The sequence below is a fragment of the Acanthochromis polyacanthus genome, chromosome 2, assembly GCF_021347895.1.
Source record: "Acanthochromis polyacanthus isolate Apoly-LR-REF ecotype Palm Island chromosome 2, KAUST_Apoly_ChrSc, whole genome shotgun sequence".
Taxonomy (NCBI): domain Eukaryota; kingdom Metazoa; phylum Chordata; class Actinopteri; family Pomacentridae; genus Acanthochromis; species Acanthochromis polyacanthus.
Window position 1 is genome coordinate 23,960,487 of NC_067114.1, and position 20,770 is coordinate 23,981,256.

General features: G+C 40.1%; 3 protein-coding genes across 3 annotated transcripts in view; all 3 read right to left on the reverse strand.

The window, feature by feature from the left end:
- The window catches only part of LOC110966484 (AT-rich interactive domain-containing protein 3B-like), a 58,853-nt gene extending 53,221 nt beyond the window's left edge, over window positions 1–5,632 (reverse strand). Inside the window, 2 exon segments of the mRNA XM_051944912.1 lie at window positions 3,379–4,011; window positions 5,283–5,632. Of these exon segments, the coding sequence (XP_051800872.1) occupies window positions 3,379–4,011; window positions 5,283–5,318 (669 nt within the window). The 5' untranslated portion in view covers window positions 5,319–5,632.
- Window positions 5,633–8,404: 2,772 nt separating this feature from the next.
- On the reverse strand, window positions 8,405–16,046 carry fam219b (family with sequence similarity 219 member B). Its single transcript, XM_022215852.2, has 6 exons — window positions 15,811–16,046; window positions 15,210–15,318; window positions 12,845–12,938; window positions 12,665–12,742; window positions 12,248–12,299; window positions 8,405–10,785 (listed from the first exon to the last, which is right to left on the reverse strand). The coding sequence occupies exons 1-6, from the start codon at window positions 15,883–15,885 to the stop codon at window positions 10,636–10,638; spliced, it is 558 nt and encodes a 185-aa protein (XP_022071544.1). The 5' UTR covers window positions 15,886–16,046; the 3' UTR covers window positions 8,405–10,635.
- Window positions 16,047–17,589: 1,543 nt separating this feature from the next.
- On the reverse strand, window positions 17,590–20,770 carry LOC110966480 (cytochrome c oxidase subunit 5A, mitochondrial-like). The gene is made up of 5 exons (XM_022215854.2): window positions 20,604–20,770; window positions 18,878–18,994; window positions 18,574–18,695; window positions 17,889–18,011; window positions 17,590–17,718 (listed from the first exon to the last, which is right to left on the reverse strand). Exons 1-4 carry the CDS (start codon window positions 20,734–20,736, stop codon window positions 17,898–17,900), a joined length of 486 nt encoding a protein of 161 aa, XP_022071546.2. The 5' UTR covers window positions 20,737–20,770; the 3' UTR covers window positions 17,590–17,718; window positions 17,889–17,897.

Consider the following 20,770-nt stretch of genomic DNA (forward strand, 5'->3'; position numbering starts at 1 on the left):
TGCAACAGTGCTGCCTCAACAGACAGTATTCACTGCCTGAACAGCAAAAGCTGGGCTCAAGGGTGACAAGCGATGGCAGGCTTTGCCAATAACACAAGTACCCCAAGAAACCAGATTTGGACCACTGTGGTCTGGTAGGTCTATTTTCTCTTGTGTTAAAAGCATTCCTTACCCAAGTTGCATGCGAGTTGTGTTTTCCTTATCTGTCTTGGCAAGTGCGCTCTATAGTTGCACTGATTTACTTAAGTCCCTTGCACAGCGAGATCATGCTATAACTAGCTAAGAAGACCCTTTCATTATGTCATATTTGTTCATTCACACTAAAAGCAGCAAAATCAGTGTAACTCTTAAGCACTCTGTGCTTGGTGGTGTTGCGGAATCAGTGATAATGTGCAACATAACAGCATCATGATCTTGCCTGGCAAGTTCCACCGCTACCAATGGCCTTGTGTGAAAAAGGCCTTTAGTGACATACTGAAATTGCTTTTGCAGCTTTTCCTGGTTTGCAGAATCTCTAGAACGGAAACTAGATCAAACAGATAAACTACAATTTAATAATTAGCTGCAAGGTTTATTTATTCCAAAAATAAGTAACAACTAAAATGTGGCCACGAATCTGTCAACTTTATTCGCAGTTGCACACTTGACAAGCACTCCAAAAATGACTATTTAGCATGTGATGTGATGAGAGAAGTGCTCAGCAGTTTCTGAATCTTGTGGCTTTATCACCACTCTCCCTCTGATCACAGGAATGCAAATGTAGAAGTGCTCTGCTCAGTGCCTTTTGTCTCATTAGTCCCAAGTTGAAATTGCACAAGAGCAAACAACATGTGAACACAAGATTTTCAAAACTGTGGAACAAAAGCCACAACTTTCACACACCACCTGTAAGCATACCATCCAACACTTGTCAGTTACAACACCCAGCTAAACTGAACTAATGTCATCGCCAGTATATTGGGACACGATCTGTGTGCTGCAGGCACGATTAATACTCTATTAATCACAGACAGATTATCGCAAGAAGAGGAGGGGTCTATGTGTGTGTATGTGAGCAGAAGAGGTGGGGTGGGTGGTGGCTGGATTACAGAGGTCATGCAGCCTCTGTCTCACTGCAGTGAAGGCCAGTCGGTTGCCTGGCCCTGGTCTCTCTCTCCACGTGACGCCTTTGTCCAGCCTCTTGTTTGACAATTATTTACTCTGCCGTTTCGAACAGGGCTGAGGTCACCACACGTATATCACTGACACCAAAACCCTGGCTACCATGCCTGTCCACCCCCATCTGACCTATACAGGACATTACCATTCACACAATCAAGAAACTCAGAACAACTCCACTTCAAGACAAACTACTCAAATGATTGTTGGTCAAGTTTTGCTGCTGAATGAGGCAAAATACAAACAGGTGTTACATCATTACCTCAGAGATGTACTCTAATGGCTCATTTTATATCTGCAACACATCCCTGGGTATGTGTCTGTAAATTGCTCTGGATTAAATCTGGAGCCACACTCTAAGTATAGTTTGCTATGACGCAACAGCATGGCAGCATGTCTGTGACTGAGATCATGGCATTCACACACAGACGGCTTTGGATAAAAAGCCCATCCAGTGTGAGTCATTACACAAAACGTAAATGTTAATGGTCTTCTGTAGAATTGTCTCCTTAGCTGGGTATCTCATCTACCTTCTGTCACGGCTTTTAGAACATAATAAATGTGCTTCCCCCATTATTATAAAGGGACTGTATTTGCGGCATCTGCCAGGCTTGTCTCTGGCTTCTCGAAGACAATGACATCAAAAAAAAAACAAAAAAAAAAACAACACAGGTCCCCTGCCTCCTCCACTGTCCCCCTCCCCCCGTAGCGGGTGCAACCTGAAACTGCCTGAAGAGATGAGCCGTCATTAAATACTGCAGAGCTGACATAATGACAGGAAAGATAAAAGAGAGGAAACAAAAAAAGGCCAGACCAATTCTCGTCCCATAATGCTTCCCCCAACCCCCAGGCTCAGCCCGCCTCTGCTAATAAAAGACACCAGGCCATAGATTGGGCACTGGTCAGCTGCAACTTTTTTGCTATGATCTTCAGTTATGACAATATTTAGACAAAGCCAAGAGATTTTGTAGAATAATACTACTCTATTCTTTTTGACAACTCCGAAAACAATAAACAGCAGTGAAACTCAAATTAATACAATGTTTATATTCTATGCAGCACTGCATTTAGTCATCCCCATTAGACCCATGTGAAGGCAGAGATCTATGAAATAATAATAAAAATACAACAACTACTGTACTGCTTCACAACACAACTGAACTATTGTATTCACTCAGCATCTATGTAATGTAGGACTCCTGTGTGTTTTTTCCAAAGTTCATGCTCCAAAGCTAAATTTGGAAATGTCGTCAAGAGAAGGACCATTCAAAGACATTTACCTTTAAATAGACAGTAATAAAATCCAGACACATGATAGTCCAGCACCCTCAGCCCACTGATCAAGCACAGATATGTCCGCTGACACTGCCCACTCCTTTACAGCTTAGGCTTTTTATATCACCCACGGGCCGCTGAGCTCCCTTCAACCTGCTAGGTCTCAAATTATGATGCTAAACCACATGTAGCTCAGCTTGGTTCCCAGTTGGCATTCGAGTGCTCTGTAACACTGTGCTGAGGCAATATTTACCTTCAAGGTAAAGTACTCTTGGCACACAGCCGAAACTCTTAGGGTGGTGAGAGTGGGGTGTGACAGGTTGCTACTGTGTATTACATCCAACTTTTCCACCCACCCCAAATCCTCGTGCTGACCTGGCCAACCACCCACAGCCTCACAGCAGCAGCGCTGCCCCCGCTGCCTGATTCCGCTACCTGGACCAGAGCCAAACCAGAGCAAAGCGCCAAGAGGGACAGAAAGCAAGAGACTCACACACACACACAGAATGTGAGCGGAGGGAGAGAGAACTAGTGAGCGTGAACACATTGCGCCTCAGCCTGGCTCGCTGCCAGGGCTCACTTAGGAGGATTTTTCGCCACAAAAGCCAATCGGCGGTCAACCCTCCATAGAGATTTGAAATGTCTTACAAAGATACTGCTACTTGTACAGCAGCAAAAATGAAATATTCTCTCACAGCAGGGGGCTAGACTGAATAATCAAACCCAACTCATTCAAGTTCAGGCCATTTTTATGGCAGCTGTATTGGCAGTGAGAACTCTTCAGAGATAATCTTCAAACATCATTTGAGATAAAGTGGTCATACATGGCAGCTTTGGTTTTCCGAGCAATGCTTCACTTCAGGGGAAGAAATAACCAGGGAAAGACCAACACAGGACTTTATGCGATAAGGAGGAAATAGTGTGGCAAAGTTGCAAAGCACTAACCTGTCTAAAGTGATCATCAAAGCCCCAGTCGGCCTGTCCGTTAGGAGAGGTAGCAGAGTTAGGCCCTGCAGGAGACAGACCCTCGTCAGGTTCCTGCTTCACTCTAATAGGTGGTGATGCAGCCCTTTGGGGGGCCGATGCAGAGTAACTGCCAAATGGACGGGCTGGGATGCGGGAAGCATTCTGTTGCAAAGCAAGGGTCTGCTTGCGGAGGAATTCCAGACCACTAGCACTTCCTTCATCCTCATCGCTGCCTTCGTCCCCGTCCATCATCTCATTGTCGTCGTCATCATCCCCAGAATCCCGGCCTCTGTCCTCGTCATCCTCTCTTTCTGAGTCTACACTGCTTTGATTGGACACCCGGGGAGGTAACCCTCCACCAGGGATGCCTCCAGCCAGGCCTTTGCCCAAGAAGCTGGCCCCCGAAGCCCGGGCAGCTGCTAGAATGGCCTGCTGGGCAGCAACCTGCTGAGCATACATGATGTGGGCCTCTCGTAGCTTCCTCTCTTTGCGCTCCATTTCCAGTCGGGCCTGCTGCTGGCGCTGGAGCTGTTCCATCACTGCCTCCAGCTTCATTCCACCCGTAGAGGTGCTCTGAGGAAAGGCCACACCGGGCTCCTGAGACATGCTGGGCTGTTGGGAAAAAAAAGACGGAGTAAAGGATGATCTGACGTATACTGAAATCTAATTACTCTTTAAAGCTACAGTGGAACAAAGAAGCCTGATTTAACCATTAACTGACACAGATGCTCAAATATGGATAATTCAGCCACATGGTTTTCATCAGGTTCAGCTCGTAAAAACTTTATTGTAACTTCTTGTCCTCATTTACTTAAGTCAGTGTTTGAAATATGGGGCCTAAGCCCAGTGCCACCGAGTGTAAAATCTGCACCACCACCACCACCACAACTAATCCACATAATTATTTGTGAAATAAAATATACATTGTTTCAGCATAGGTTTTCAACTTTTACATCTAAACTCAAAGGCCCAACCATGTGCAAAAGCAAAAACACTGAAGCTGGAAAATTCACTTTCTTGATTCAAGCACTGAATATAACCAGGTTGGTTACACAGTAACAAAGTCAAGCCTTTTCAAAAACGACTAAAGCAATTCAGAAAAAAACACTTTCAAAGTTTTGGTGGGTAAATGTCAATTGCAGACTCTATGGCAGCCAGCCACAGAAATTTCCTTGATAAGAGCGGAGATAAGTAATTATTTGGAAAAAACACTTTAAGTATTACCGATTTTTAGTGGGAGTAGTTCAGTGGTCTCATAACGAAATCCTGAGTAACGTTTAAACGTCTTTATCAAAGGAATGGGAGAACACTAGTCACTACTAAAGTTAACAAAGTTATTTCATACAGCTGTGGTATCCAAACTAGTCACTCCGAAAGGGAGACAAACTGATTCCAAATAGCCTGCAGCAGAAAGCTCGGCATTAAACGAACAAGAGGATAATCTCCCGTGATATTAAAAATACAAACAATCACTGAAAAGGGGGAAAAACAGTTCAAAACACCTTTTCCGCATTTAGCTAGTTAGCTGCCACATCCTCAAAATACGTGGATAACGTATGCGAAATAACGTATGCGTAATAGGTTTGAGGTTAAGTTACCCAGAAAAAACGCAAAATTAGCCTACCGACACGTTTGTAAAGATGTACATATGACAGTGTTATCCTAACAAAATACAATTAGACAAAAGCAACGTACCATAAGGTCAAATTATTGCCTCTCAGAGTTTGCGTTTCTCTTTCTTTAGGAAACTGTAACGTTAAGCTAGCTCACTCTTTTCCGTAACGTAAATAAAAGACGGTTAAAACTGTGTGTTTCGGAGGCTTTTTGAGCTCGTTAACGGGTCAGAGAAATGTGAAGGGATGCCAGGCAGGACCGCGACTCACCATTTGTGCCTTACTACTGCTTGAATTGTCCACCATCCCTCCTTCCTTGGCTTTATCCTCCTTCTTCCCTCGTTTCTGGCTCTGGTTCAAACACTTGTAAACACACGCGCGCACGCGCACGTGGGGAGCGACAGTGAGCGTGCACCGCAGGCTGAGATCTGCGAGCTGAAAGATCGTCTGTATTCTGCACGAGCTCTCCGAACGGGCCGCTGGTCCTGCCGGTGTTTGTGTCCCCGGCGAATTTCGTGATTTTCTTCTTTAATAGAAAAGGGGACCGAGTGGAAAATAGCCCGTTCGCATGTCTCGGAAAGTGCTGAGGTAACTCCCAGTCGTTTTTTTCCTCCCCTTCAATTGACACCCCCCCCCCCCCATGGCTCACAACTGCATTAGGCCCGCCCAGCGACAGCAACAAGTATCAGCCTTTTCAGTTTCATGACACTTACTTAACACTTCGTCTGTAATTTAATCATTCCAAACGTTTCATTACTTGTATAAAACAGTAGTCGGTGACCTAAAAACAAAATAAAGGGTCTGGGGTGTCTATGAGATGCCCTCTGAGCGGTATAATCTCAGCTGAGGTATAAATTTACCACTAACTCTAGTTTTGAAACGGCGCCAGATCCTTTAATCATTTCAGTCTATTAAAACGTGCATACACAGAGAGAGATGGATTCTATCAGTGGAAATGTGTATATTTTAAAACCAAATTGCACGATTGGAAAGGAGCTCTGTGCCAACTAGTCTTTCACATCAGGACAAGTTGTACACGTCCTGCTAACAGAAACAGATCTCTTCTGATGGTACATAACATGCCAATGATTATAGAGTAATGTTTAAATGAGATGATACCAAAACCTCATGGAAAATGTCAGTGAAGTGCAACAGGTATGAGTGCAGCGTGGCTCCATGCTGCCCCCTGGTGGAAACATAGACCGACACGTTCATCACGATCAGTTTCATTGCCAAGTAGCTTTTCTCCTAAGAGGGGTTTGGTGATTTACAGTAAATGGTGACAATTGGAGGGCTTGTAAAGCATTTAAAAAGAAATTAAGTGCTGCAAGTCAGTAGACAGTAAGTGGAGGAAATAGCTGATGTGCAGAAATGTACAAAAGTGCAAACTGTTCGCTTTAGAATGTGCAAATTTATGAGGCATGTGGTGTAAATTCAGGGTTTGGTGCTGTATATTACCATATTACTCACATTTGTATAACTAATTTAAAGTAGGGGTTGTGAAGTTTGTGAACTCCTTAGATTTTTCTGTATTTCATAAATGCATATTTATGCATTCAAATAAATACATATTTATGAAACGTGTTTCTTTTTTTAACTCATATTTATGCATTTATGCATAAATATGCATTTATGCATAAATATGCATAAATATGAGTTAAAAAAAGAAACACGTTTTCAAACAACTCACAAGAGAAGCAAGAGGCAATCCAGTTAAACTAATTAGACAAAAAATATTATACTTCATTATGTATTAATGGAAGAAAAAGATCAAGTATTACATATATGTGAAAGGTGAAAGTATGCAAATTCATAGGATTAGCAAGGGAAATTGGAGTTAGTTATTTTCAGTCAAAACAGACAATCAGGTGTGAGTGGGCACCTCAGCGAGGATCTATTAATGTATGATATTCACAGCCTTTTTGTAGAATGTATCACGGTGCAAACAAAGGAGATTTCTCAGGATTTCTGATGAAAAAAACTCTTAATGATCATCAGAGGCTGAAGAAGATTACGTGTCTCCTGAAAGAGTTTGAGCTCCACCAATCCACAGTCAGATTGTGTACAAATGGAGGAAATTCAAGACCATTGTTGCCCTTCCCAGGAGTGGTTAACCAACAGAGATCACTCCTAGTAGAGCGAGGCGTGTCTGCTAAGTGACAAAGGAACCCAGGGCAACTTCTGAGCAGCTAAAGTCCTCTCTCACACCAACTAATGTTAATGTCTATGAGTCCATCATCAGAGAGCTCTCAACAGTAGTGTGTATGGTAGGACTGCTGCTCTCCAGAAAGAACAACGCTGCTGACCTGTGGTTTTACAAACAAAAAAGAACTTTTAGGCTTAAATGACAAGTGTTATGTTTGGAGAAGGAAAACGCTGCATTCCAGCATAAGAACCTTACCCAATCTGTGAAACACGGTGGTGGCAGTATCATGGTACTGGGCGGTTTTGCTGCACATTTGCACAATTCTGAATTCTACTTGTGTATTCTTAAGGAAAATGTCATGACCTCAGTCTGTGAACTGAATCTCAACAGAGAGTGCATCATGCGGCAAAAAAAAACAACAACAAAAAATGAACTCAACACAAAAGCCATTCCAGCAAACAATGGTTAACTAAAAATAAAGTTAATGTTTTGAAAGGCCCAACTCAAAGTCCTGACATTAATCTAATAGTAATGTTGTGGAAGGACCCAAAAGGAGCACTTCATGTGAGGAAACCCACAAAATTCTGAGTTGAAGCTGTTCTGTACAGAGGATGGGCTGAAATTCCTTCAAGCTGGTATTAGCAACTGATCAACATTCCCTGATAACATTTAGCTGCAGTTATTTGTGAGCAAAAGGGGTCACAGCAGATACTCAAAGCAAAGGTTCACATATTTTTGCTGCGCACAGAAATGTAATATGGTATCATTTTTACTCAATAAATAAATTAGTGTTGTCTATCTATTTGTAGAAATTGTGTAAAAATCTGATGTTTTGGGTCATATTTATGCAGAAAACTAAAATATTCAAAACATTCACGAGCTCACCTGATTCTGAAAATTCTAATCACAGTAACAGACATACAGTTATAATTAACTGAGTTTTATTTAATAATGTAAACCAATAAACAGTACAATCAAATAATAAAATATTTGTGTTTACCATTGTAAAAAAAAAAAAAAAAAAAGAAACAATTATTGCATTTTGCACTCAATAACCCTATCTTGTCACAATGACATATAACAAGCGGATTGTCCCAATAGTTGCATAGCACAGGTGAGTAAAGTGTACTTGCTACTGACCACACTAAGTGCAACATTTTTTGTACATAAAGACATCGTGCAGAGCCAGCGCCAGGGTCAACACACCTTAAATTCAGCTGGTCCATTTAAAGCATTTTGCTCACACTTGTGTAATAGCAGAATCAGCTTTTATTCCTAAATCACCCGCATTACAACCATAGAGTGCTGGGGGGGAGATAGTTTACATTACAAATGTTAAAAGGGTAACATTTTTAAGCATGTAAATAAGCATTTCCATTGCAAAGGTTTAAACAACCTCAACTCCTGAATTCATGAACTGATCCATCTATGTGAAGTACAAACCAAGGCTTCTACTTTTTGTTTTAACCAGAAGAACATGCTCTTTCCAGTTCTTTACTTTGTTGTGGGCAAGCGCTCTGGTAAACCATCTATTTATATGACTGAGAGTTACTACATCTGACAAACAACATCACTGTGTGAGAAATAACAGTGTGGCCTGCATGTAGGTCAAATAGCAGCCACACATTTATCCTGACCTAAAACAGGTTTGCACTGAACCGTATGTGCAATTTTCAATCTTTCATTTTACAAATGTATGTGAAAGGCAAATTGTTTTCTATCTCTGCAATCACACACACACACACATACACATGCACACATCAGTCTCCTGAAAAAGTGATCACTGTCACTTACTCTGATACTTAACATGTTTTGTTAACACAGTTTCATCATGAACACCAACAAAACAAAGAATAGGAAAATATGACTGGGACAGTAACTTTAGTGAAAAGATACATTTTCTAAAGTGGAAAAGAAAAATCATATACATGTACTTTTGTTTGATTAAGTGTTCATAGCATATCTCCGTCTGCCGTACAGGAAACGACGACAGATGCATCGTAACACAAACAGAAACTGACTCCAACACATTGTTTAAACTAATGCATGTAAATATGGATTACAAAAAAAACAACGGTAGACAAAAAGCTCAAATCATATGCTAAGCTGGTCTCATTTTAACCTGTAACAACGATTTTAGTGTCCCCAACAAATGTACTAATAAATACATAAATAAAATAATGTAACTCAGATCTGATGTCTACACACATCCTTCTTTAGAGCTTCTGGATCGAGTTTTAGATCAAAATGCTACATATCCCAAAAAGTAATCAACACAAAGCTACTTTGGAATTCTTATCGTCCACATCAAATTATTTTCTAAAGTATATCATTGCAAAAAAAAAAAAAAAAAAACAGAAAGAAGGGGGGAGAATTTCAATTACAGATGTCACTATCATGCTTACAATCTTTTTGTAACAGGTTTTTTTTTTGCTCTGGCACATATTGGTGTCTGGAATGAAACCCTCTTCTACAATGCAAAGACTGTAATGTCACTGGTTCATCAATTAAAGCACTTCAATCTGTTATCACTTCAAATATGTGTGCCGCATACAGCAGTGTGACTGGGTGCCAAGTGTACGTATTACTTTTTTCTAACAGTGGAGCTCAATAACAGACAACTTGCTTTTCTCTCACTGTAAATCTTCTACAGGGGAGTCCTTCTGGGTATGTAGCAGTTTTCTCAATGGCTGCTTGTAAAATGTAATAACGTTCTTGTACATAGTAACACTTAATAAAGAAAATATTAACTCAGATGCACATAAGCCATGAAATTAAGGAGTTTTACTCAAAGACTACACATCCTATTTTGATTCAGTGCTTTGCTTGCAAGTTGTTAGTTTTTGTTGAAACAGGTGTTGTATTCATGTGATGAGCAGGTCACCTAGGAATGAAACTTAAATGTGAGTCCTGGGAACAGATGCAGTAACAAAAAGGAAAAAAAGGGGGAATGTCAATGCTTGTGTGAGATGTCATGACTTCATTTCGCAGTTAGTTAATAATTGGGACATGCAGATTCACCAAAGGGCTGAAACATTAAAACACAATACATCATACTTGTATGCATGTCGTGCTTAGAGGGCTGCAGACCTGTTTGCCAGAGAGGAAAAGGCGTAACTAGCTCTCTAACAAGGGCGCATCCCAAATGTTGACTTACTCTGCCACTGTATTTAAAGCAGTGGCGTAGTTAGCATTTCATGTAGTTTTATAAAAAGAAAAAAGAATAAATAAAAAAATAGGTCAAGCTTTGGGGTCACAGTGGATAAGGCTTGTTCTCACGTCCATCTGCGTTTTCAGAAAGATTCAGCGATCTCAGTGCACGCAGTCCTCCATGAAACGTGGTTCGGCTTCAGAGCTGGAAGTCCTTAGGCAGCGCAGCAGTGGAGCTGGGTTAGAAAGAAGGCGCCAGGCAACAGAGATGAAAGTCAGCTGACGCTGGAGCCAAGCCTTTGTAAGGTTCGAGTGGCACCACAGCCATCACTGCAAAGGGCAGGACGGGCTCTCGGAGCAGCAGCACACAGAGGAGCCCATGGCTTTGGGTGGAATCAGGTCCAGGTCCTCATCATCAGGGATCTCATCCAGTCGGTAACCATCCTGAAGCAGCTGCCTGCTTAAATCAGGATGAACCTAAAGAGCAAAGACAATAGCCACAGTCAGAAACACACATCACAGAATAATAATTAGATAGATGGTCCACTCATGTTTATCTTCTCTTTATATTTACAGTTACTGAAGTTCCCAGACAAAAAAATATTCTTTGTGAATGGTCAAATGATTGGCAATGAAAATTAAATCCATCATTTTGTGGTTATTTCTCATGCAAAGTGGGATATAATGTCGGCCCTTTGTCAGAGACAATGCAGACATTTGCTGTAATTTCAAAACTAGATTACTTTAGCGCACACAAAGAAAAATCTGGAAGGTTGTTGTTGTTAGCTTTGATATGGAGTACACCGACATTACTAGACATAACAGACTTTGAAACCAATTCCATTGAAATGCATAGTGTGAAAACGGGTATTTAGTAAAGACATAACTTTGCAGAAGTTTGATCTGTCTTCATACCAAGATCACTTAAACATGCACAAATATATTACAAAGCTCTGTTTCCACTTCCAGATGAGCTTGGACATCAAGTATGTCTGTCAGGCACCAGGGGGTTAACTTTTAAACTGATATCAATTTTTTTTATGTCTTTTAGGTTTTATGAAAATCCCTTAATTACTAAACAACAATGCAGGAAAACGGGTAAGACTGAATTTTAACTCGATCTTTGCTAAAAGGCAGGTTCAGCAACGCCACACATCTCGACATCTGATGTCAGAAAAACAGCCAGCGGCTCAATGTGTGACTGAAAAACAACAGCAGCAATAAAACACATTTCTTTACTCTTAAATTTACTCATGTTCAGGCACTCACTTCAGTATGTACAGTTCCCACTGAATGTATGCAAACACAAACGAGATCTGCCAAGTTTGAAGTGTTTTATTATATAAGTTGTGTTTTCAACAACTTCTTTTAGCAATATGCACTCTGAGACAAACCTGTTCCTTTAAACCCCTTACCTATTTGTTTAAACCCTGTATAATTTGGTGGTACAACTATCCTGCAAAGTCGTTTTAGATAATTTGCCATTTTTCTTATTGTGCAGACAGATGTATCTCTATTGTAGTGAATATTTACATTGTAAAGGTTTTACAAATAGAAGGGCAGGGCTTTCAATAATCCACTTTCAATAGTGTGTGCTGACAAGCTAAACCAATGTGTAGGTGAAAGACAACACAAAAGTCACACTGATGAAAGGACAAAATGGAAAAATAAAGCCCATGTTATCCTAGGAGCTTCAGTAAAAAGCAACTGGGCTTTTTTACAGAAGCTCCGAGGATCACCGTGACTCGGATGACTGAAAATCTACACAAATAAATCCCATGTTGATAAAAACACAAATTATCTTACTGCATATTGTATAAGGACGGCCAAAAAAAATGTGTTTTCCACACCTACATAGCAATAGTCACACAGCTGGTTTGACAATGTGGTAACTGAGATTGTGAAAGAATGTGAAAAATGTCCCGCAGGGCAAACTCACCTCAGCTGAAGAGTACCCTGATGAATACTGCTCAAAATCAATCTCTTCATCACTGTAAAGACAGGTAGGTCACATTCTATCATTCTGTCGAGAGAAACTCAACCGTCAACTTAAACCCTGGGCAGGGACATTAACTTTACTCAAAAATGGAACTGCTCATTTTCCAGGTGACACAGTTTTATGGCGAAAGTGGAATATAGTGAGTTTCACTGGGAAATGTTCTCTGTAGTTGATCTTGGATTGAGTAACAATCTTAGGGAAAGCACTGAAACTTTTCAGACAGACTTCAGAGAAATGAGAAGCAATAAATAGCAATTATTATAGAAGAAAAATCTACTAAAAACTTGTAATATCAAACCATTAGCACACACTTTACTTCATAAAGTAGGAATCCACCAATCCCTGGTGTGACTTTACCTGTCTGAGTCCAGTGCTATTAAAGTATCCTCGGCATGTTGACTCAGAGCAGCGTAGCCCTTGTTGTACTTCACTGTCCTAAACAGAGAAGAAGAACAAGTCAAAGAAAGAAATCATTATTTTTGAATCACGCTGACATCTCAGAAAGCTGCTTCCTGTTTCCCCATGGAGCCTCCTCACCTCTTGGCTCCTTGTCTGGGCTGATGTGTCACTGCAGGTCCTGGAGAAAGGGCTTTCTTCTTCAGCGCTTTCCTTGCCATCTCCCTGTGTTTCTCTTTGGACAATCAGAACAAGAGACATTATTGTGCTGACTGTATGGACAGGGGAGACAGAAAGTAAACATTCACATAGATTACAAGTTGTGATTTGTACATTTATGCATTTTTGGAAGCACTGTCTTCAGTAAGGAACACACCCAACCATTGTGACTCAGCCTCCAAGCAAAGAGAACTTGAGATTATGAAGCTTCCGACTTGCACATTGTTTAATAAGGAGCCTAAGTTCTTTTCTAATGCTGGGTTTAGACTACAGGAGTTTTAAAATCCAAACAGCTTTTGAGATCGTCATGCATCATACGCATAAGAAGAAACGTCACAGGTATTTTTCTTACTAATCTCATGCACAGATCTCAAGATTTAAAAATCATGATTCATCAAACACTACAGATTATTATTCGGATTACTGTGCCAGAGGGAGCAGTTAGGGAACAGTGCACTACCCAAAGTGATCATGTGGCTAAACAGATGGGGGAAAAAAAAAATAGAGATTGTGGCGCAACAACCTGGTGGGACTAGTTTTAATTTCTAGAGCTAACATTAGCCTCAAGGGCTAGAATGTTTAGCAATTCAACTGCATCTGATGGTACAGGATATTTAGTAGGAATCATAACCTCTAGCTTGGGAGGTTTCAAAATATATCTGTCAAGCCCATGTATCGCCAAATAATCCCAATTCCCCATGCCACATTTCTCTGGGATATGGTGAAACAAAAATCTCCTGTAGTGGGAGCCCAGCATGAAAGCGGTTTGTCACCATGTTAAGATGCTTAAACACTTACAACAACAACAACAAAAGAAAAACACATACAATTCTAATACTTGTATCATATACTACAAAGAGAAATGCTAAAGTAGTTGGATTTTCTATGCTGTTTTTCACTGTCTAATTTGTCCATATTAAACAAGTCTTGGCCTTGATGATTTTGGTCAAATACATTGTGTGTGATAACAGATCAACGTCATGCAAAATCAAATACAATTAATTTACTTGAAGAAGTTAGTGTCTGAAAGAAAAAAACTTAAACATCGTATGTTTTCACACCTACTGGACTGTGTGTGCTACTGTTCCTTCTTCCATCCTAAATGTTTAGCAGGTTTGAGCAGCTGTCTTTGAAAGCTGATAAAGCATCTCCGCCTACTACATTACACCAAATATGTGTCGAACTTTTGGTCCATCTACTCTGAGATGTTTGATAAGTTTCGACCCACACAGTTTGTGTTGGTGCTTGGGGCTCACTGTCTGGTGCAGTCTGGTTGAGGGCTTCTACAAAGATTTGAAAAACTGTAATAGCTGACAACAGTGCAGCGGCCAAAGACAAAAAAAATCCTATTACATCCGCACTGCCTGTAGGCACCAAGGTCCTATTACCACAGTTGAACTTGTTTTATGGAACTTATCCAGGTTGTTTTCTCCTAACTAGATCCTTGCTTGTGTTGTATGTATTCTCAGATGTATGTCGCTTTGGATAGAAGTGTCTGCTAAATGAAACAGTAGAATTGTAGAACCATGACATGACCATTTCCTCTTTACAACTGAATGTTGTTTGTCTTTTTAGAACACAATAAAATACATGAATGTGCTCTACTTAAAATACAATTATGTTGAATGTCACGAGTAGCAGGCAGTAAATTGTCTGACATGTCAGGCATGTCAGACATTCACAGTGGAGTGAATGAAATATGTACTGTGTCTTGTGCGATTTGTTTTGCCAACCTCACATGACAGATTCTCACTACAGCCACTTCCAAGCATGAAACGCGACAACAATTCTTCCGTGTATTTAAAGCCTCCGCATGACATTTTCCTGGCTTAATGCAAAAAATATGCAGCTATACAAAGTCTGTTGTAGATACTAAATGCATATTGTAATTCGATTCAGCAATCAGTGAGGGCACATTTAAAGCACATTTTTGCTGTAGAAACCTTGAGAGCTTACATTTATGTAGCACTCTCTGATCTACACAATTTAAAAACATGAGGTATTTGATGCAATGGAAGTAGGCAGTGGATGACATTATGGAAGAACAACTATAACATCTGCTTTCTATAAGCTCAGTTTGAGAGAAACTGTGGGCGGACATCACTGTCATATGACTCAGACTGTCTAGCTAACTACACATTCAACACTCTTAAGCTGTCCTATCTTATGGTGCACACGAGCATGAACCACACATGTAAACAGCAATCATGAAAGGACTCCTGGCAGACAGACAGGCGTAATATGGACCTGATTATGTCACTGGCTCATGAGTCAAAGAAACACTTACGTAGTTTGAGGTGGATGGCTGGAGCTCTGGACATGATGTAAGGTCCTCTTTTCTCCACTGGCCTGATGCCTCCATCGCTGGTCTTAGGTCTTGTACCACTACTTGGCCCCTGAAGTTTCAGAAATAAAGAAAATGTGTATCGCACATTAATTTCTGGTGTCAAAGAACACGACAAAGCATATGACAATTACATGATATGTAATAATTAAATTACAAGATAAAGTTTTAGGAGATTTCTTCAAAAAGCTTTCAGCGTATCTCATTTTGATCTATTTCTGATTTAGCAACACTGTGTGTCCAGAGGTAAATCCCTGTATTGTAGCAGGCAAATGAAATTTTGGAAATCGAAATCAGATCTAAATCTTCCAAGCAGTTCCTGTGATTTTCAGGAAGAGATCAAGATCTAAAAGTCCGTTAGTGATGTCAATGAGTATAATTTACAGTCAAACTCAGCAGCAACAGAACGCAAAGCCTCTCAACAATCACTCTGTCGGCTAGTCCCATGTAAACAACTGTCAAAAATCACATGCTAGGCTAGTTAGCTAGCCTCCCTCTTTCTGTTTACAGTGCAGCGTTAGCCGTTAGCTTTAGCTGACATTACCGACAAAACTTGTGGCTCCTGCTGTGCCTCCAGCAGAGTGTCCTTTTCAGGCTCCTCTATTATGTCGTTCATCATCTTGGCGTCAGTTGTCACAGTTTACACCACAACACAACCATGGTGACAGCTGTCCCACAGGAGAGGGACTTCAGAGTTGTTCTTCAGGAGGAGGTACACTCTTCTGTTAGCAGCTAAGCTAATCTGCTAGCAATGACATGCGCTAGACTACTTCCGGGTAAAAAAAAAAAAAAAAGCTTCTGTAGCAAACAAGTCTTTAAAGTAAAAATGTCAAATATTTAGGACGAAAAGTGAAAGTGAGCATTAATACATTAATAACATATTCCATACACCACTACAGCAGGTAGACAACCCTTGTGTAGCTCAGTGGTTCTAAACATTTTAGTCAGAAAACTCACCTTTTACATAAGATTATATGTATGTATATGGATTTGTTTTACAACGTGTCTATTTGACATTTTTGCAAAATGGTCCATATTTAATACATAATGCTGAAGATAGTGCCTCATTTGTATATTAAAAAAGAAAATGTCTGTAAACATGTAATACAAAAAAATGTGTAATTAATCAAGTGTTTACCAAAAGTGCCTAAATGAGGTGAAAATAGGTTCAAGATTAACTGAAATGCTGGAACTGCTGTATGTATCTTTTTTTGACCCAGCAGATTTTGTCATGTTTCCAGAAGACTTATAATAAATCGATGAAAAAATGTGTGATTGTTTCTTTGTGTGTGTGATAAAGACAAACAAGTTTCAATGATACCATTAAGGAGAGTTAAGAGTCATAGAAGTTATTGGAAGCTCAAGACCGCCATGATATGCATGTACTTTTTTTGTTAGTTTTTTGCAAATAAATGTGTTTGCTCCTGTATATACATATCAGTCATTCCACTTTTATTATCATCTTTATTCTGTTAAGTTTTTTTATGGATATATCCAAAGACTCCTCAGGACATGGCAACAAAATGAAATAAGAGTTTTGAGCCTCACCGACACACATAAGACTGCTGTTCTGGAAATGGATGCACATTAGGTTACGTTCAGAAAACACAAATTTTCAAAAAGCCTGATGTCGCCATCTGGTGGCTGGCAGAGAAACGATCTAAAGCCTCGCTGAGGGACATGTCAGTCTGTAACTGGCTGAATGACTGTACCAATGAGAAAACAACATTTTCTGCATATTGAGGTGCAAGCTTTGAGAAGGTTCTGCCTACATGTAAATTCAAACAGTTTCAAATACAAATCCAATAGCCCAGTCTGGACTGTAACTTTTGGTAACTAATGAGGCTCAACTCCTCAGTCAAAGGTCAGGATAAGCAGGAGGGCAGCAGCTGTTACGGTTTCTTTTGTTCAAACACTTCTGCTCCGTTTCATCTTTAACTTCACAGTTGTTTGTGACCCTACAGATCACACATTGTGTATTTCCTTGAGAAAAAAATATCAGTAATTTAAGCAATTCACTGTGAATGAGTATTGAGCATCAGCAGCAGCAGACAGCTTTGTTTGATTATCAACTATAGAGATGTGTTATTTTTTTCACTTGAATTTATTTTGTTATTTTTTGTTCACAATTTTCAATCCAATTGCACACAAATTTATTTCCACGGCAGCTATTTTGACTTTTCATTGGCAGGGGAAGCAAAGGCATCAGCAATTACATTGACAACAGCTCAGTAACCCACACCTTTGAAGGAGCATGCATTATTTAAAATACTTTTACACCTGTGCTGCTGCTGCAATCTTAATGTTCCAAAAAACACACATGTTCAATTATTGTTTTCTTTATTAGGTTCATTATTTTGTACATAACAAGACAGCACAGGTTTAATCAACAATATAGACATTTTTGACTGGAGAGAATCAGCAGAGCTCATGTCTTTATACATCAAATGACCTGTAGAGAGAGAAACAAAACATCCTTTTAACTGTAAGTAGTGTGCAACATAATCCATGATCTACTGTACAGTCAGAGAAGGTCAATATTTTGTTTGAGGCAGCACTGGACAGCATCAGTTATTTATGCCTAAAAGTGGCATGTTGTAGTTTGGTTTAGTGCAGCCTTACCTGGACAGTCTACAACTTGTCAATTCCCAGCTCTTCTGGTGTTGAGATGCCAAGTTCTGCGAGGGTGGGCTTCAGCTCTTGAATCAGGTAGGGATAGATGTCTTTGTGAGGACCTGCTTTGTCCTGGAAAGAAAGCAAAATGCCATCAACGATGAGAATTTTATCATGGGCCATACATGCAAACCCTGCAACAAGCAGTTAAGTCATTATTAGTCTCTAACAACAGGGTCTAGCAATTAGCTTCCTTCTAGTGGTGTCATTTTTTTGTTGTTTTCTTTGGGAAGTCATTCTCTTTCAAATTCTGGATTTGTCAAGAGATGCACCTCTCCACCGAAACAAAGTTCAACAAAAAGACTGATGCAGACCCTAAGACCAGTGTCATACTTTAGGTGTGAAAGAAATTCTGTTATCTGTGAGAATCTGTCTGATCCCGACTGTGTAGGTTCACATGTAGCCCAAAATTTGTATCTGTGTGGACACAAGGCTACGAGGGCAGTAGTGTGCATACATGGGATACACTGACACACATCTATTGAATTTGTATGGCACAAATTCCACCAAGTGGACTACAAAGGAGTATAATTAGAACAACTACGTGTCCATGGTGTCTGCAGCTGTCCGTGTGCACGTCCACAAAGGGTTATAATCCCAGATCAAATGAACCTATGAAGCGAATGTCACTCACCTTGACAGCCTCAAGGATGCGGATGGCGCTGGCCAGATCGTTCAGTCTCCGACAAGCTCTTAGTGCTGAATCCAGGATCTTGGGTTCAGGTACCAGGTCATACCCAATCAGGGTGTTCATGCCTTCAGGATAAAATTATTGGAGGGGAAAAACTCATTAGGTAATAGAGGCAGCAATATAATTAACAGTGACATTATTACTTAATGATTTTAGCGTGATTTCAGAATGATCTCAAATGGGGAAAAAGAGAGAGAGGTGGGCAATTTCACTATAATATGAATAATATCAACTGTAGTACAGTCACCTTTCCTCAGCTCCCAGGCATCGATGTCAGGTTTGTTGAAATAAGTGACCCAACGGGAATCAAACTCCTCATCTGTCTCCACCTTGCCATGAGAGTAACATCTGGAGGCCAGAGGAGCTGGAAAAAAAACGAGTCAGAGACTTTTAAAATAGTGACAATGAGGTAATGACCAAGTTTAAAGAACTTGTACGCATTTTAAAAAATCTAAGCACATCTCTCCATTATCTATATTGTAGAAGGTGTGGTGTGTTGGAGCCTATCGCAGCTGATTTAAAGTGAAAGGCAGGATACACTGTGGATAGGCCAGCATTAGGATATGGAATGTAGAAATATAAAAATGTCTTTCTATGAACCTAGTTTGCTACTGAAAAAAAAGGCAGATTATAAGCAGGAACACAGTAAGTTTGCCTGAATGAAAAATAATCTATAACTGACTTAATTTTCATTCAAATACGTAAATTGAAACAAGACATAGAAGGTGACCACCAGTCATTACGTACCCACCTCTGTGTTTTCTACAAATACTTTGTGATTGTTTACACAGGTATGACAAATTTTACAGACTCTTACTCAAACATACAGTAGCACTTCACACTATAACACTGTACAATTTTACATCGACCACAAATTGAGAAAATACCTGGTTGATATGAAACAAAAGGTGTGTCTCTTTGTACGCAAGGCGTACAATCATTAAATGCTTTGAGGAAGTAAAGTCAGGATTTTTCCTAGGACTTGTTCTCATGCAGCTGGTTCTGTGTGTAAATACCATTTAGAGAATAAACAAGTACATGAGGTTGGTATCATTTTTTTTAAATACACAGTGGTTAGTTATATGACTTCCCCAGTACATATATATCGATATCAACAGCATGAAATGAAACCCACACACAGCATTATAAACACTATGCTCAGTCTGCACTTCTAACAATTGCATTTTTTTGGCTGTAATGTACCATGCACAACTATAAGTTCATATCCCAACATGCATTTAAATAGGAGTTGAAGTAATTGCAATTCCAGTTTAACTAGTACAGTATATCCAAGTTCATTAATTCATACCCAACACTCACAGTTGCAAAAAAAAAAAAGATATATTCTGAGGATATTTTTTTTTACAAAAATAGAAATACAGACAAACATATTTTGGGAACGAACAAGAGTGAATTACACAGTGGTGACCTAGTCTGCACAGACAAACATACTGGAAGCTAACTACAGTTGACCTGAGCAGGAAGTTCAGGTCAGGTAATTTGAGAATATAACAGCATCTAAACAGATTAGTAGCAAGTTAATTTAAAACGTCCATAGTATGCCCTGTGTAAAAGTTAACTATACCACTAAGAACATCCAAAACGATATGCTGTGAGTTAACTTTAGACATTTCAACGTGTTGATATAAGCTGCGTCTGAACTGCGGTCACTGACACTCTCGAACGAACTAAGGAGGGTCATCACAAGGTCGTGACATTTTAGTTAAATTTCACTTCGCGCCTTGTCATTTAAATTACAATACGAGAGGCTTAAATGCGAGACAATTTTAATATCAAGCTTACAAAGACAGCTACTCACAAAAATGATTCAATGTCACCCTATGTTAGCATTTAGCTACACTGAAGCAGACAGCGGTGGCTAAGCTAGTTAGCTACCCAAGAAAACGTATTGTAGTCAACGCTATGGCAGGGGTGGGTCATTTTCACGCCAGGTGTAGAGCGGACAGTCCTACCTGAGTAACAGGGTCGTGACCGAGCCAGGCTCCGGGCCCCGGAGGCTGACAGGCGGATAACGGCTTGGAACATGTTACCGCAGCGGCTGCTAACCGTCCTGTGTCTGCTGAAGAGGGAGACTGTGACGGACATACACGAAGAGAGCCGCCAGGATCACGTGACTTAC